Genomic DNA, 17,399 nt, shown 5'->3' on the forward strand with positions numbered 1-17,399 from the left:
CAGGATGACTAGATATTTTTGGTTGGGGGACTATAATCACCAAAATTAGCCAAATATCACCAATTTCATTCAATGAAAGTATTTCTGTATAAATTCAGCCTTCACTATAGTGCATTGTACATGCATAATTGTTGGGTTTGAAGAAAAAAAGGCCCCAAAAACATTTTGTTAAAAACATTTATTGGTTTTGCTTTTTGTCAAGTTTTCCCATTTTTGTTCAACTAAGCGTCTCTTTTCCATTCGACCAATTTGACCCCATTCACCAGTTCCTCTACCTTCTGCAGTCATCCTGACTTCAACCAATCCATGTTCTCTCTGATCATTCTTGTTCCTTGTTATTTGAAATAACCTGACAGTATACAGTCAAGCACGCGCACACACACACACACACACACATACACAAAAAGAAAAAGACATAGAGCTACAGGAAAATTGCATTGAACACTGATGAGTGAAAATACCTTGTGAATCATAAATAGCCAGAAAGAAAGGGAAATTCAGTTGAGGAATAAGTCCCCATGTCATCTAAGTATGTGGAGTGTTTATGGACCTGTCAGTTGACAGTGAGCTTCTACAGGTTCAAACCACCTGAGAGCAAGCACAAAAAGCAGGACCAGCCTGTGCCGACCCCATGGACAAACTCCATCCTACTCTTAGTTTTATTTACAAGAAGCTGGAGTATCTGTGTGTTTAACTGATATTAAAGGATACAGCCTTATAAAGAAGGTTTTAAGAGTGGTTACGGCATGCTCAAAGGTGAATAGGAGAACATGTAAGACACCCGCATCTTGATCTAGTGAAATTATTAGAGTAAGCAGAGCTCATACATTCAAGCTAAATATTTACAAAACATAAATAAAATCACAAATTATGTATGCACAAAATTAGCGATTTTTTGTATAAGAACTGTACAAGAACCCAGAAAACTCTACATATAAAGACACTGAAATCAAACCAGGGGTTTCCTAAACCTAAAAATTGAGGATTCCAACCTAGCAAGTGCTTATTTTGGAGTAGCAGATCACTGAAGTGCTTTTGTATTAACGGGCATGTTCCAAAAAAAAAAAAACATAGGCCCCAAACACTGAAAGCACTGGCTGCTCAGACTGAATTTTCAGCTTGCTCTTGGCATTGATACTAATGTTAATGAATGGTACAAACCAAAGTTCACCATTACAATCAAAGTCTTTAAAGCTACTGGTACCATCACACTCATGCTGCATTCAACTTTCCTAGAACATCTAATGGCAAAAAAAGAGGGAAAGAGATTGACATTAAATAAAAATCCAGGTTATTTCCAATATAAAAGGGGGAATCCAGAGGTTTATCTAAAAAGACATGATTGATTGAAGTCAGAAAGTGGTACAAGAATTGAAAGGGGCAGTACCCTTTTAACAGATCTGCATGTGTTTTTAAACTGAATTGGCAGTTCATCAATGAACTGACTTGTATTTGGGAGGACCTTTGTGATCTGGAGTGTTCTTATAGGGAGAAACATTGTGATACTGATATTGGAGGAGGGTTGCCTGGTTGAACAGCTAAGAAAAGTCTGGTTGATTCCAAAGAGAAAAATCACATTTTCTTTCATTTCCATACACAAGTCGATTTGAAAGGGGAAAACAACATTTTAAACTGACTGCTACTAAGGCTGTGGAAAACAGGGTGTATGTCTCTTTATTCCAATAAAGGCTTTTTTTTTTTAATACACAAACCTAAAGAAAGTCTAAATAGTAAATAACTAATGCTACCATGAGTGTGTTCATCTCTAAAGCTCACTGTTTGTACAGAAATGCCAAATTAAACAAAATATAAATTTTCATGTGGGATACATAAGAGGAGATCAGTGAGAACAATCACTTACTTAAATTTGGAAAGTGTCTAAATGTATGTTAGGTTTTACCTCTCTCTCGTCTCTGTAGGAATTGTGGAATTGAATGTGTTTTAGTATGTTTTGGGTATTCAAGATGAAAATCAACAATAATGGTCCTAAATAATAAAGGCCCTTTCTCTTTTAGGTGAAATTTTAAAAGTGTACTGTCTCTTTGAATCTCTTGGCCCAGGGGCTTGTTTCTAATATAGTTATCTTAGCATCTCCTCCGATCCAGTAGCCTGGCCTGGTCTCTTTAGCCTGACTTGGCCCCCACTAGAGCCATAAGTCCGTCTGTGCTCATGGACTTGGGGCGTTCCAGAGGGAAGCCCAGCGCTCTGCTCCACACCAACTGAGCCAGTACACCCAGGGCCCGGGACACGCCAAACAGCACTGTGTAGTAGTTCATCTCAGTCATTCCATAGTACTGCACAAAGAACATCACACACACAAGCATTAGCAAATGTGCATGCTAGTGCAATATGTATAATTTAAAAGATGATCATTACTAAAATGTATCCTGCCATTTTTGAATGGTGAGAAATAAGAAGTTCCTATAAATCTATTCAACAACAACAACAACAACAACAACAACAACAACAACTCCTCTATAATAATACTAAAGATAAATACTTCCACCTGACTAAATAACTATAAAGAAAATCTAAACAACTCCCTTGGACATCAAAATGAGACTTGAGGTCAATATGACATGTGGGCAGTGTCTCACCTGAAGCAGCACCCCACTATGTGCATCAACATTGGGCCAGGGGTTCTTGGCCTTGCCCTGCTCCAGCAGCACGTTGGGCACAATCTTGTAGAGCTGAGCCACCAGCTTGAACATGGGGTCATTAGGAAGATGCTTGAGGGCAAACTCACGCTGGCATGTGTAGCGGGGGTCTGTCTTCCTCAGGACAGCATGCCCATAGCCAGGCACCACCTGTGTCACATAAGGGGTAAGACAAGACAAGACAAGACAAGGCAAGGCAAGATGTTGTACTGGTATTCAGCAGAGATGTAATTTGGATGCATCTGTGGCCTCGGTGTTCTCACCCTGCCAGATTTCAGTGTGTTCCAAATGTAATCTCTCATCTTTTCATCTGACACTTCACCTCCCAGCTCCTTCTGCAAGGCTGTCAGCCACACCAGCACTTCCTGTAGGAAACAAGAATCAATAGCTCAAAAGGTTTACAAATATTGAATTCTTGATGAGGGGGAGAAAAAAAAAAGAAAGGGGAAAAAAAATAAAAAGCCAAATACTAGCAACAATATAATTAAAACATTTGACTGACTGATCCCTTCTTAATTACTACACACTAACGTGCAAGCTTTATAACATTAACATAACATCAGGGTTTTTAGCCAGGCTTCTACCTGGTTAGCCAGTCCATGCAAGGGTCCAGCTAAGCCATTCATGGCCGCACTGAAGGCGAGGTAGGGGTCAGAGAGCGCACTGCCTACAAGGTGGCTGGTGTGTGCACTGACATTGCCACCCTCATGGTCACTGAAACAGAGCAAAAAACACAAAAAAAAACACAAAATCATGCATTATTTCCACTGAATCATTAGCTACCCATTCAAAACATGACAAAATCTCATGTACTAAAAAACACTGAGGGCTTACTAACCATTTACAAAAGCTAGAGGGTAGAAGTGGTTTAAGAGGAAAACAGATCATTCCTTGAACATTTAAGAAAACAAGAATTATCCAGAGGTGCCACAGGTCAACTGACTACTTAATAACTAAGTGATCAGGGTGGAAAGAATTATCAAGCAATTAGCATTATGAAGGAAACTTTGCCAGTTAAAGGGGATCTATTACGCTTTTCCAGTTTTCCCTTTTCCTTTAGTGTATTATATAGCTTTTTGTGCATGTAAACTGTCTGCAGAGTTACAAAGCTGAAAGTACACACCAGAGAACTCTGAATAGAGATGTGCAGTATGAGGAAAAATTTGCGTTTGGAACACTGAAGCATGTAAATCTATTCTAGTTGACCCCAAAAATAAGTTATGAACACTGAAAATTAGTAAAAAGGGAACACTCAATTCTGTAGTTCAATAAAATGTCCTTCAATGGATGGAAAAACTATTAAACTGTAACATTTGAAATATTTAACCTTTAACAGAGGGAAAGGACATTTTCAGACAGCTTCATACATATTAACTATTAGTATCTTGACTGATCACAGTTTCCAGTGAGTGTTTATGTGAGTGTTAACAAATTGAGGTGTGTGTGTGTGTGTAATCCAACAAAAAAGTTAGTTATTTTGGTCAAACTAATGCAGGCCAATCTTTACCTATGTCAGCTTATTGATTCACTGATGCATTTGAATATAGTGCACTCCAAATCACTATGTGTAGTAATATATTCACAATAGCATTAAGCATTAAAAACAATAAATGTTTACGAGGAACCTCTTGAAAAGTTACCTGTGGATAGTGAGGTAGAGCCTCATGAGCTCAGTGAACTGGGGGTCACTATAGCCCAACATGTTAGTGAAATTGTGGGACCAATCCAGGTTGGAGTCGATTGCCCCAATGCTACTGCCCTCACGGTACAGATTGCGATAAATCTTAGCAGCCACACAGGGAAGCTTGGCAATCAAGTCCATGGAGTCCTCATACACAAACTAAACCAAAAAGAATTTTATTAGGAACTTGGTCTATTCAATTCAAAAATCAGGTTTTACATGTCACATTATTATAGTCTGCATTAAGTGAACTCAAATGCCTTACCTCCCAGTACTTGCTTTTGTGGACTCCCTCAGAGTAGGCTCGGGCGAAGCTACTTTCACTGTTCAGGGCAGTGATGGCAGCGCTAAACTGGGACATGGGGTGCAGGTTAGTGGGGAAGTTATCCAGCATTGTGACCACGTGAGAGGGGAGAGCTGCCCGCTTTGCCCATTCCTTAGACAACCAGTTCACCTGTGGAGATAAAGATGCAGGGTTAGGGCCATCAAAAGGTTTATTAACACTACACTACTGTTCATCACACTATTAATGTTGCTTTTTTTTTCCATACATACATACATAAATAAATAACATACCTGACTTCAGATTTTCTGGCTCATTTGTATGTTACTTTCTAATGTTTCAGATGTGTAATGATTATTATGAAATGTGTAAATTTAAAAGTACAGACCCACTCAAAACTCTAAAATGTCATGCATTTTGTATAACAGTACTGACATTGATGTTTTACTCTAGACAGGCACCATTCATACATAATTTAAATTCCAGAGATACCACTCCCTGATGCAATCCAGTCCTGCAGAGTCACATAAGGACAGGAGAGAAAAGGCCTCAATGGGCTTACATTCTGTTTAGCCACTAAGACTGTGCATGAAGCAAATATGCCATTAAGCAGGTTTTTTGGACAGTGGTTAGTTTGTGAAACCTTTTTTCAAACCCCCACAACTCTTAGTACAGGTGTACATTTTCACTTTGCAAAAACGAGGGTAACTGCATTACACCAATGCCCGGTCAACCAACCATTTTTACTGACGAGAATAAAAACTTCTAATGCATACGGTATGAAAGGCCAGAGTTGATCATTTTTATTTAGGCACAACAAAATTCACAAACGTTAATTCCATTATTCACTGAACATGAATGTCAAGTTGAGAAACCTTGAGTGCAACCAAGACTCAAAAGGGAAACCCATCCTCCTCTGGTCGACAATAACACGAGCAGTATGAACAGAGAATATGGTTTTACCATTAGTATAAAATACAAAAAAAAAAATAATAATAATAATAATAATACAGAAAAGGGGTAAAGCTTGGGAGGCAAAGGTTATGATTAAATAGCTTGAGTCTGTGCAGCTTATTATGTGCCTGAGAATAAAATAAAGCCATGGCTTACCTTTTTATGTGACAGCACAGGCAGAGGAATGCATTTCAAAACATGTTTTATGATTCAAAAGTAGCCAAGTGAAAGAGTTAGGTTTTCGTCATATGAGTAATAGAGGCTGCCTCAGATGAGCTACTGAGCTACAAGAACTAGAGAACACCACTTTATGTTTGTCATCTTCTACAGGTATTGTTTTTTTCCCCTCTCACTTGACAATGTGCCAACATGTTAGACTGTCAGATAAATTTATTTTCAATGTTTCTGGACCTAACCTAGTTAGTCTAGTTAGTGATAAAGCCATGACATCTCTGCCTTCTCACGTCCTTAACAACGCATCCTTGGCAACACACCCATGTTAATGCACTTGTGTTTCAGATCAGCCAAGTATTAAGTACTTACTTGCAAATATGGGCAGAACTTTTGCGTATTACAGTTCTGCTAAAATAGAACATTGGCATTTCACTGAATTGTTAGCCTGTGTATTTCCTCTATTGAATACTCAAATAGTGATTTCATTATTCAAACACCAGCACCTTGAACAATATACAGGGTACCTTAGTACTCGTGCTCAATCCTTTTCATTAGACCAATTTACATTCATCAATTGTGTAATTTTATATTTTGACCATTGTGTTTTCTAGATGTTTTCTCTAAAATCATCCTTTTGTGGCCATCTAGTAATCATATTACTACTGTCATTCCAGCAGAACTTAAATGTTTGCCATCAACCTGACTGAGTTTATTCTGAAATAAACAGGGATGTACGATTAACCAATTAGCCATTAAGCAACAAATAATTGTTCAACTAATATCAATTAAAAAATATATATATTTTATTTAATTTCTGATAAACAACAGTTCCTGTTTGGATCAGTAGGTTTATTATGCAAGTCTAGAAACATTCCTAAATTGTATGAATGCAGGAAATTGAACATTTCTGAAATGTATGAATGAGGGCAGAATACAGTTTAAGTTTATATACTCTTAGGCTAAAGTCATTAAAACTCATTTATCTCCTCCACACATTCCATGTCAACAAACTATAGTTTTAGCAAGTTGTTTAGTATAACTACTTTGCACATGACAAGCAATTTTTCCAACAAATGTTTACAAACGGATTATATCACTTAATTTACTGTATCAATATTCTAGTGGGTCAGAAGTTCACATACAACAAGTAGACTGTGCCTTTAAATAGCTTGGAAATTTCCGGAAAATTATATCATGGCTTTTTCAGCTTCTGATGGACTTATTGACATCATTTGAGTTAATTGGAGGTGTACTTAAACAAAACAAAACAAAACAAAACAAAAAAAAGGGAAGGAAACGCATTCTGTCGCATAGAGATGAATGTACTTTGGTGCAAAAAATACAAAATCAATACAAGAACAGCAGCAAATGACCCTGTAAAGATGGTGGAGGAAACGGGTACAAAAGTATCTATATCCACAGTAAAACGTGTCATGTATCGACATAACCTGAAAAGCTGCTCAGCAAGGAAGAAGTCAGTGCTCCAAAATCAGCATAAAAAAGCCAGCTTACAGTTTGCAACTGCACATGGGGACAACAATCTTACTTTTTTGGAGAAATGTTCTCTGGTCTGTTGAAACAAAAATGGAACTGTTTGGCCTTAATGACTATTATGTATGGAAGAAACAGGGTGAGTTTGCCAAAGAAGACCATATCAACTGTGAAGCATAGGTGTGGCAGCAACATGTTGTGGGGATGCTTTGCTGCAGAAGGGAGTGGAGCACTTTGCAAACTAGATGGCATTATGAAAATTGTGTGGAGCTATCGAAGCAACATGAAGACATCAGCCAGGAAGTTAAAACTTGGGCGCAAATGGGTCTTCCAAATGGACAATGACCCCAAGCATACTTCGACAGTTCCGTCAAAATGGCTTAAGGACAACAAAGTAAAGGTGATGGCAAGGCCACTACAAAGCCCTGACCTCAATCCTATAGACATTTATGGGCAGAACTGAAAAAGCCTGTGCAAGCCTACACAAGGCCTACAAACCTGACTCAGTTACACCATAACTATCAGGACAAATGGGCCAAAATTCCAGCAACGTATCGTGGGAAGCTTGTGCAAGGCTACCTGAAACATCTGACCCAAGTTAAACAATTTAGAGACAACGCTACCAAATACTAACCATGTGTATGTTAACATCTCAGCCACGGGGAATGTAATCAAAAAAATAAAAATCTAAAATAAAATCACAATATAATTCTGATGTTTCACATTCTTAAAATGTAGTAGTAATCCTAACTGAAGTAAGAAAAGGAATCTGTGCAAGGATTAAATGTCAGGAATTGCAAAAAGCTGAGTTTAAATGAATGTAGTTAAAAGGTGTATGCAAATTTATGACTTCTACTGTAGACAACTGAACCAGGAAATCAGAACCATGAAATACCTCAGAAGAACTGAGCATGATAGCAGCTCAGCCACAGCAGAGAGCTACAGAGAGCTATCAGGGCCGCACATTCTCTGCACACACCACACAACACAATTTTGGCTTAGTGTTACTCTACTTGTACTCTCTCAGATATTTTTAAATCATCTAAATTCCTGTCAACAGAGCCTGTACTGTGATAGGTGCCACTGTTGGGTCTGTAGCCTGCTAGCTAAGCTAACATTAAGACCCAAACACCACAGAACAGCTTCATTTTTATCTTACTTTCCTATCAGCGGCTTCTGAACTCCATTCTCTCAGATTTTAATCATTACTTTTAATTATTTAAACTTGTGTCAGAGCTTTAGTTGTCCAGAATCAAACATGTTCCGTGGTGGGCAGAGCTGTCAGCATGATAGCAAAGCTAACGCAAACCAGCACCACTCTCATAGTTTTTAGCTCTGTTTATTATATGTTCGATAGATGGTTCAAACAAACATTGAATGATGGTTTGAAAACTATGTACTGTGTCTGTGTTTACTGATTTGGTAACCATGTAAACCAAACTACTTTTTTCAATTTTGAAATAACATTAAATGAGATGGAAACAGCGTTATAAGTGACTATCACCAGCAGCTCAACTTTTATGCTTCCCCTCCCCCAACAAATACTATAATATACCGAATACCATGCTGAAATGTCAAGAAGGTAGGATGGTATGAAAAAATAGGTACCTTTCTCTGAGAGAAAGTCTCATGCCCATCAGTGTTAGTTAATAACACACTGTCTGCAAAATAGAGATGAAACGGTTACTGGTTTCACGGTAAACCGCGGTAAAATCAATGACGGTTAGTAGTACCGTTTGAACTTTAAAGTATCGTTAAAACCGCGGTCGATTACCGCGGTGTGAAAACTCGGAGAGTCGGAGATATTTCAGCCTTCTAAGAAGACCAAGTCAGACGTTTGGTCATATTTTGGGTTTTATAAGAATGCAGAAGGAAAGTTAATTGAAGATGACCACCCTGTCTGCAGAACATGCAGAAAGAAAATAGCGGCGAAAGGGGGCAATACATCAAACCTTACCAAGTCATTTCGCGACCACCACCCGCTACTTTTTAGAGAATGCAAGGTTAACTTTAACGTAGAAGTCTGTGAGGACTTCGAAATAGAAGAAATGTCACGGTGTGACATTGTGTGGTTTAACCTATGCTTACGGTTCGTTAATCATATAAAATGAAGCTTTTAGCGTCAAAATAAAACAATCGGTGAATCAACTGTGAATCGAAACTAAAGCGTTTAACATGTTTCTGTGGAGCAGAGTCTCCAAAATGAGCTCTGAGTCACACAAGCTCTGGAACGAGACGCTGCAGAGGTTCAATCTGCGCAGCTCCCCATTCTCGTCTCGCTTGCAGCGTTTACTGTCGGAGAGGAGAATAACTGTCTCAAATCACTCAGTGTCCCCTACATAGTGCGCTACTGTTCAAATACGATCATCATCAACAAGCAGCTGAGTTTTAAATAGGGAATTTGTAACCTGTTGTTAATGTTGATTATAGATGACTTAGTCGAACGTTTCTTGCACTCTTTGGGTGAAGAATTTTCTATTTCATGATCCACGAAGTGCACTACATAGGGAAGATAGTGTGCTTTGAGACAGGACCTTGCGAGAGTAAACGCTGTGTGCCGCTTTTAGGAAAAGCAGAGTTTCAGAGATTAAACTTTAGGAGTGTTTCTGCCGCAGCTCAGATGCATGTTAATTTTAAGTTATGTTTTAGTTTTAAAATGCTTTTAGAGAAGCAGCTCCACAGGTGAAGACACGCTGTGAGAGTTCTACACTGTCTGCAGCTCACAGCGCGGTCATGCATTTCTTCTGTGATTTTGGCTGTTTTTCCTGGTGCACTGTGTTGATTAGGGGTTCAGCGCCACAACAGCACAATAATGCTGCAGCTGCAATTCAGACAGAAATCCCCCGAGTGCACCTCAGAGTTGGTCCAGATTTAATTCTCTATGCAGGGAAATCCATAGTTATTGTAATTATTATTAATAATAATAATAATAATAATAATAATAATAATAAGAAGAATAAGAAGAAGAAGAAGAAGAAGAAGAAGAAGACTACATTTGCTATTCTTTCGTTTACATTACTTACTTAGTAATAACTTACTAAGTAATACAAAAGTAATACTAAAAATGTATTGACCTTATTTTTAATGTTTATGCAAATAAAAAGTGCATATTGCTGCCAATTCTATTTGTGTTAATATAAAAGTTGGTGAAACGAGTTTCAGTTTTTGTATCAGTATTTATTTTTTTATTTATTTTACTTTTCAAAACATTTGAACAATATTGCGATAATACCGATAATCGTGATAATTTTGGTCACGATAATCGTGATATGAAATTTTAATATCGTTTCATCTCTAGTGCAAAACTATAGTGAAGGACATGGTGGAAGGCAACAGCTTCTGAGAGCTACTAAGGTACAGTAAACCAAGGATGGTTCCAATTTTCACTTGGGCTAGTAATGAGTGGTAAATATAATTTTAGAAATTTTGAATCTAGAACTTTCAGTAGCCCGCCATTATATATTCCAGACTTTTAGTTCGTGGTCATATAAATCATGCCCATGTAGTTGTCAGCCCCTTGGTTTAAACTAAAACGGGTTCTAACGTAGGGTATTGTCAATTTGATCCTCTAGTCCTACACTCAAACATGGTTCTTCAGGGGTTCTTTAGTAAAGAAAATGGTTCTATATAGAACCATGTACTCAAAAAACCTTTGTATGATTAAAGGGTTAGCTGCATCTTGAAATCGTTCTTCAGACTGATGGAGAATGTGCTGTAGGTGGTTCTATATAGAACCTTTTTAGAAAAGGGTTCTATGTAGCACTGAAAAAGGGTACACTATTGTTACAAGCCAAAGAACCTTTTTTCGTACCATATAGAACCATTTTTGACAAGACTGTACCTAATACAACTACTATTTCACAGTCTAAACATTTATTAATATCTTGGTGCATTTATACAGCATTCATTTGATATACGCACTCACACGTGTGCGTACATCAAGTATTTTATACTATACAATAGCTTCGTGCGGACTGGAACTGGAACTATCTGCTGTACAACTGGCCTGTTAATGGTTAATCACTGATTATGGTCAATATCGGTCAAAGAAATTTCCAAATTTTGAGTCCCTAAATTTAAATATTACAGTAGTTTCAAGCAGATCAATGGAAAAAGAACACTGTTTTAAAGGGTATCTTTCTTGCTTCTACACCCTATTTCAGGTTTATATAAACCTGTATCACATCAACTCCTGCATGACAACATCCTGTATCCTCCTCACCTGTTCCTCGGTGGGCACCTGGCCTGTGACCAGCAGCCAAAAGAGTCCCTCAGGCAGCGGTTCCTCACCTCCTGCAGCCTTTGGCAAAAGCTGCTGACACTCAGGAATGCTGTAGCCACGGAAACGGATGCCCTGGAGACCACGCGTAAACAAATGCATAAGTTCAGTATGTGGCCATATGTACCAGTATGAAGTTAGGTAGCTCTGGTGCAACATCTCAGCAGGGAGAATCAATCTTGGCTGTGATGATCCATGGATCCAAAAAATAAATAAATCCATGTTTCATAAAAAGGTAAATGTTTCATCAGCCTACAACATGGCACTTACCTCATCAGGGTCAAGTACAGATGTCTCATATACCAGTCCTTTCATGCCCCTCATTCCACCATAAACCTGTTTAGCACAAACAATATATGTGTATAATATTATATATATATATGTGTGTATATATATATATATATATATATATATATATATATACACACATACACATACACACACACACACACACACACACGACTCAGCTAAACAGAAGCTATGTATGAGGTGATATCACACCATGACCTTAAGGTCCTTGAAAGGACAAGTTAGCCAATCAGAGAACTAGAGCAGGGATGCCCACACAATTTTGCCCTACAGCCTACAGTATAAGCCTGCTGGTGAAGCAAGGGTCACAAAACACAGAAGTCTCATCTTGGAGGGAGGGAAGACAAGCAAACTATAACATTTTAGTCATGCAAATATATTAGACACAGGAATTCAAGTAATATTATCAGTATATTGATTGACATCAATTCCTACTTTAATAAAATAAAATTTAAAAATAAAATATTGAAAATATTAATGCTCTCTCAAATTCTTAGTAATATTACTGCACAATTTAAATAGACAACCTCTCACCATATCCACAGTGATTTGGCCAATGGTGGTTTTGCCATACTGCTGCTTGAAGTTCTTGATCCTGCTCTGTTCTTTGGGGATGAGATCTGCCAGCACATCTTTCAAATTCTGAAAAGGTCAAGAGGTCAAAATGTCAGGGCACAGAGCTTTTATTGTTCTTGTGGAACAAAAACCTGTTGAGAATTTCAGAGTTCGGTAATTTCAGTGAGTAAAAACCAATATGACAACCACAGGAGGGAGAGTTTGAGGGTCCGAAAAAAAAAAAAGAAAATAATAAAAATAAATAAATAAATAAATACAAATTGTCAATAGGGGTATGACCTTTCACCCATGCAGACTGTTGGTAAAGCCATATGACGAGGAAGGACAAAGGTTGAAACCAGATTAGATGATGGAAAAATAAAGACAATTATCATTCCAAAACTGACATACACCCTGATATCTATAAGGAAGTGATTAGAAATGGCTCAGAAAACCAAGCAGTTAAGTGTAGTGCAGCTAGCATAAAGCTACTTATAGATACTTACTGTGGACGCACTGGCATTCCTGGCAGCCACAACACATGCTGCATTCTGTACAAGAACAAAAGCAGAAAAGAACACATTACTAGATGAAATTAGCCAGACAGACCATAACTAATGAGAAAGAACAGTACTGAGGTAGCCAAATCAAGTAAGCACCTCATAAGGGCACACACTGCATTTACAGAAACTATACATCAATTCTTATCTACTCAGTTCAAATCACAGCTAAAATAATGACTCAAATAATACCCAAAGCACCTAGGCTAAATCATGAGATGTGGCTCCCACATACACATGCATACAAATATACTAACAGAATTGTTAATCACTTTGCAGAATCAAGCAATGGTCCCAACAGTGATGAATTTATCTGAACAGAACTTTGTTTCAAATAGAACAGTTCAACACAGAAGTTTCACTGTCTCATACCATGCAAACAGCACAAGATGTATGAACGCCCTTCTGAGTAAACGGATAACACTTGTTTTGACCTGACCAAAAAACATTGCACATCACACTGAATTCCACAGTGTTAGAAATCTATCATTTGTCTAACATGGTTATGAAATCCTATGGGGAGGGAGAGTTGTACAGTTCATGTCCAACCCCTACCCATAAACCACTGGCAGTTATCTCTTAATCTAATAGTTGAGATTACAAATCACCCCAGAACAACACCATGCAGGTAAGGAGAAACTGCCAACTGATAACTATTTAGCAGTGAGAGAGCAAAGTTTACCATCTCCTGTTGTAGGGTAAATAATGTGTGTTTCAACTGACAACATTAGGACATTAATGACAATTAACAGTGACAACCTAGGTCTTGGTAGTGATCAACCCAAAAGAATACAAAAGATATTGGTGCACTACAGTCTAACTGCAAGTCTTTACCATCAGCACAGCATTACTGAACTGTACAAAAATAAATTTCAATACTACAACACAAACATTGTCCACCTCACCCAAGAAAAAGACACCACAAAAAGTGATTAAAGGGGGCATGCACTGGAAAGAGTGAAGACAGGCAGGGTACCACGTTCTTGAACACAGGCCAGTAATACTTCTGTGGAGGCTGTGACAGGTCAGTGTTCTGAAACCCTACACCTACTACCCAGCACCCACCAGGCAAGTCAGGAGGCTGAACATGAACAGACCCGAAAATAAAAAGTAGTCTGTCGGTGCCATACCACACTTCACACTGGAGCCAAATCACTGCCCAAGACCATCTAAAAAGCAAGCCAGAGAGAAAGAGTTGGTCTTTCTGTTGCTGAACAGACCAAATCCATATTACTTTCTCTATCAAAAGGCAAGTGAGACTGCGAATTACCCAAGTCTCGCCACAGCAGCCTTATATTTCAAGACACAGAGACCTTGAAAAACATTCCAAAGTAAAAGGGGCTAAATCAGAATTGAACCCACATCTGACTTGTACATAATGGACAGCTGGCAGGTGTCACCTACATTCTCAATGACCTTTGACTCACTTCCGCTAAAACCTTGCTCTATTCACAGGAAGATGGTGTCGTGGCCCAAACAGAAGGACATTCCTACAGAGGTCACAACGCTGCTGTGGAGCTATAAGGAGGGGAGATGGCAATTAGTAGGTTCAGAAGGAACAACCAGAAATAGACTTCTGAGGACTTAGGACACTTCAGAGCAGTTTGTGGAGGGAACATACTTTGTTTTGCAGGGAAAAAGGAAAACTTAAGAATTCAAACTGAAAATCACCAATGCAGCAATAGTGAGAAACTCAGATTCAGCAGGAATACACTATACAAAAAATGCATTCAGTGGCAAAACACAGGAAACCACAGGACAGTTAGACACCCACATTGTAAAGGTCAGCTGTGCTTGGAAGGACATTCCTCTCAAAGACATCATTCCTTAATACAAAACAACAAAAAGCAGCAAACCTATGAGGAAATAATACAAACTTGTGTTCCATCATCTAATACAAAGTCAAAAAGAACACCATGACGGCTCTTTCAGAGCAGTAATGTCACCCAGTCAGGGTTTCAAGGGGTTCAGTGTTGTCATGGTCAGCATTTGGTTTCAAGCACTCTTTCTCCACTGCAACAAAACATAGGTTGAGTACTCTGATGCACTTTTGTGGCACTTTTTTTTAATGTACTAGCAGGAGAAAATAATCAGCCTATAATACAATATCAGGTTGTTTTGGCTTTTATAGGCTATAATAAAAACCTATAAAAGTCAAAACAAGAGGTGAAATGGAATATAAAAAAGACAGCATAGCACACAGAACAGCAACTAAATGTAACAAAATTTCAGCCACAAAGATCCTGCTTGACTATCAAAGATTTTAAGTCTGCAACCACTGTAATACATGTCAGAGTACATAAGTCATTTGCATTTCTTCAGCAAAGAAATAACTAGGGAAAAAATTGGCTCCAAGAGAAACATGCATAGATAGGAAAAACAGGATTTTCATGTAAACTTTGACAACATTTTAGATAACAGGTGTAATAAACACAGGATTTAAACCACAGAGACGTAAGGCACAGTAAACCATCACAATAGACAAAGTTCATTTAAGAGAGGAGACAATAAGGACACAGTCACTCAATGTGCTGTCATTCAGACAGCGAAACAGCTGTTTGTCTAACTGAACTATGCAGACAAGTAGCAGGCTAAATCAGCTGTGGTTATAAACTACGATCTCCTTAGGTCAGAAGTGCCCTTTACTACTGTGACAAAGGGATTGCTTCAGCAGACTTTATCATTTTCTTTTATACCTCCACCAATTTGTGTATGTGCAATACTTTCGGTGTTCATTGACATTCTAAAAATGCCGGTATGAGTACTACTCACATGATACAAAGATAACGTCCACATAGCTAGTGAACATATCAGTGTGCACAGTATGGTAACGTGCCTTCCCTGCTGTTTGAAAGCCTTAAGTGAAAGACAGTACCAAACAGCTTAGCCACAGAATAAATGTAAGGTAGACTAAAACTCATTTAGCTAGTTCAGTGAATGGCATGGGCTTTATATCCATGAAACAATGCAATGTCAGGACCATATGTTACATAAAACGTTTTGGTGCGTATTACTACCCTCTCGGTCTCATGCAACAAGAAGGCAGAGATAGGATTCAGCTGTCCTTAGCACTACGCTTGCGGAAATCTCAGAAAATATTAGCTTACGACACAAAAGCAAAGCCAGCAAGAATATAACCAGGACCCAAAAGACCTTACATGCAACAACAGTTGTCACAAGATTTACATGGTCAGCTAACGTTTTGTAAATCATCTGGCTCTCTCATCCCGTTACCTCATTAGGAATTTAATAAATCGCTTCGCTACCGAGATCAAAATCAAAGGACTGGGGACTGAAGAATACGTTAATGCCGTTAGCTTGCTAGCTGGCTAACTAGCTAGCTAATTGTCCCTCCTATCCAGGAGCAAGAATACGCACTGACACAAAGGCGATAGATCGTGATAATAACCCATCACTATAACGAAAGGAAAAAACTTGATTAATTGTTAGCTAGGTTAGTTACTTAATAGATTAACACGGCGGCTAACACGGTAAGCTCACCCGACACAGTCGCACCCACTCAAGCAGTAGCAGCTAATCGGTACCCAGCTAACCGTGAAACCCTGAAACAATAGCTATGTGGAATATGCGGTTCAACAGGACATTCTCTCATACAATGTGTTCTTCTACTGTGTTATACGTATAGAAAACTACTAACCTTTTTAGTTACACAACAACAGCATTATTAGCTGGTGCTGGGACCTTAAAGTGTCTCAGAGGAACTACGGACCAACCTTAGCGTGCTAACCAGCTCAACCGACACTGAACTCTACAGCTCGCTGGCCTTTTCGGTGGCCATCGGATAAGATAAAGTATCTTACCTTTGAGCTAAGCAACCTCGGGGCTAGCCTGCTGATACTGAGAAAGGACATGATAACTATAAGTGTATATAAATATAAGTGGGCGGTAGTGGTGGAGCCGCTGCCGTTGCGCCGCGGAGCTCGCTGAAGGTGCCCCTCTGATACGGTGGCCGCAGTGAAGGTTGAAGGAGGGACTCAGGCCCAAATGTAGCCGAAGTGTGGACCGGATGGGTCCTGGTGGAGAGGAAACGGCGAAACGTGACGCTATTCGTCAGACCGGTAGGCAGAACGATTTGATTGGTAGTTAGCGGCTTCGATGTTTATTTTAATTGGTTAAATCCTAAATGGTGTAACTGTATTTTCATAATAGGGGTTCTAGGAAATGCCTGAGGAAAATTAAAAGTGGTTCTTGCGAATTAGGGATGGGCGAAAGCACTGGTTGTCTTTTCGATACCAAGGCTAGTATTCCGATACCAGTACTTTTAAGAGTCTTTTAGTGCTCTTATAAACGTGACACATTTCTGATTAAAGCAGTAAAAGTAAATGTGGACATCAGAAATGTTAAAAGTATTTAAGTAAAAAAATAAACCACCAAGCAGACAGACTAGTTTAGTAACCGCATTTGACAAAGCTTGCTGGTTTGCGTGGGACGTATT

At 38.7% G+C, this 17,399-nt stretch overlaps 1 protein-coding gene across 1 annotated transcript; it reads right to left on the bottom strand.

The window, feature by feature from the left end:
- Positions 1-163: 163 nt before the first annotated feature.
- Positions 164-16,932, bottom strand: cs (citrate synthase). The gene is made up of 11 exons (XM_036592026.1): positions 16,765-16,932; positions 12,890-12,934; positions 12,363-12,470; positions 11,790-11,855; positions 11,463-11,594; positions 4,604-4,792; positions 4,298-4,497; positions 3,242-3,371; positions 2,921-3,022; positions 2,598-2,807; positions 164-2,294 (listed from the first exon to the last, which is right to left on the bottom strand). Exons 1-11 carry the CDS (start codon positions 16,813-16,815, stop codon positions 2,124-2,126), a joined length of 1,404 nt encoding a protein of 467 aa, XP_036447919.1. The 5' UTR covers positions 16,816-16,932; the 3' UTR covers positions 164-2,123.
- Between the last annotated feature and the right edge of the window lie 467 nt (positions 16,933-17,399).

This window comes from Colossoma macropomum, unplaced genomic scaffold (genome assembly GCF_904425465.1).
Source record: "Colossoma macropomum unplaced genomic scaffold, Colossoma_macropomum, whole genome shotgun sequence".
In the NCBI taxonomy this organism is placed as follows: domain Eukaryota; kingdom Metazoa; phylum Chordata; class Actinopteri; order Characiformes; family Serrasalmidae; genus Colossoma; species Colossoma macropomum.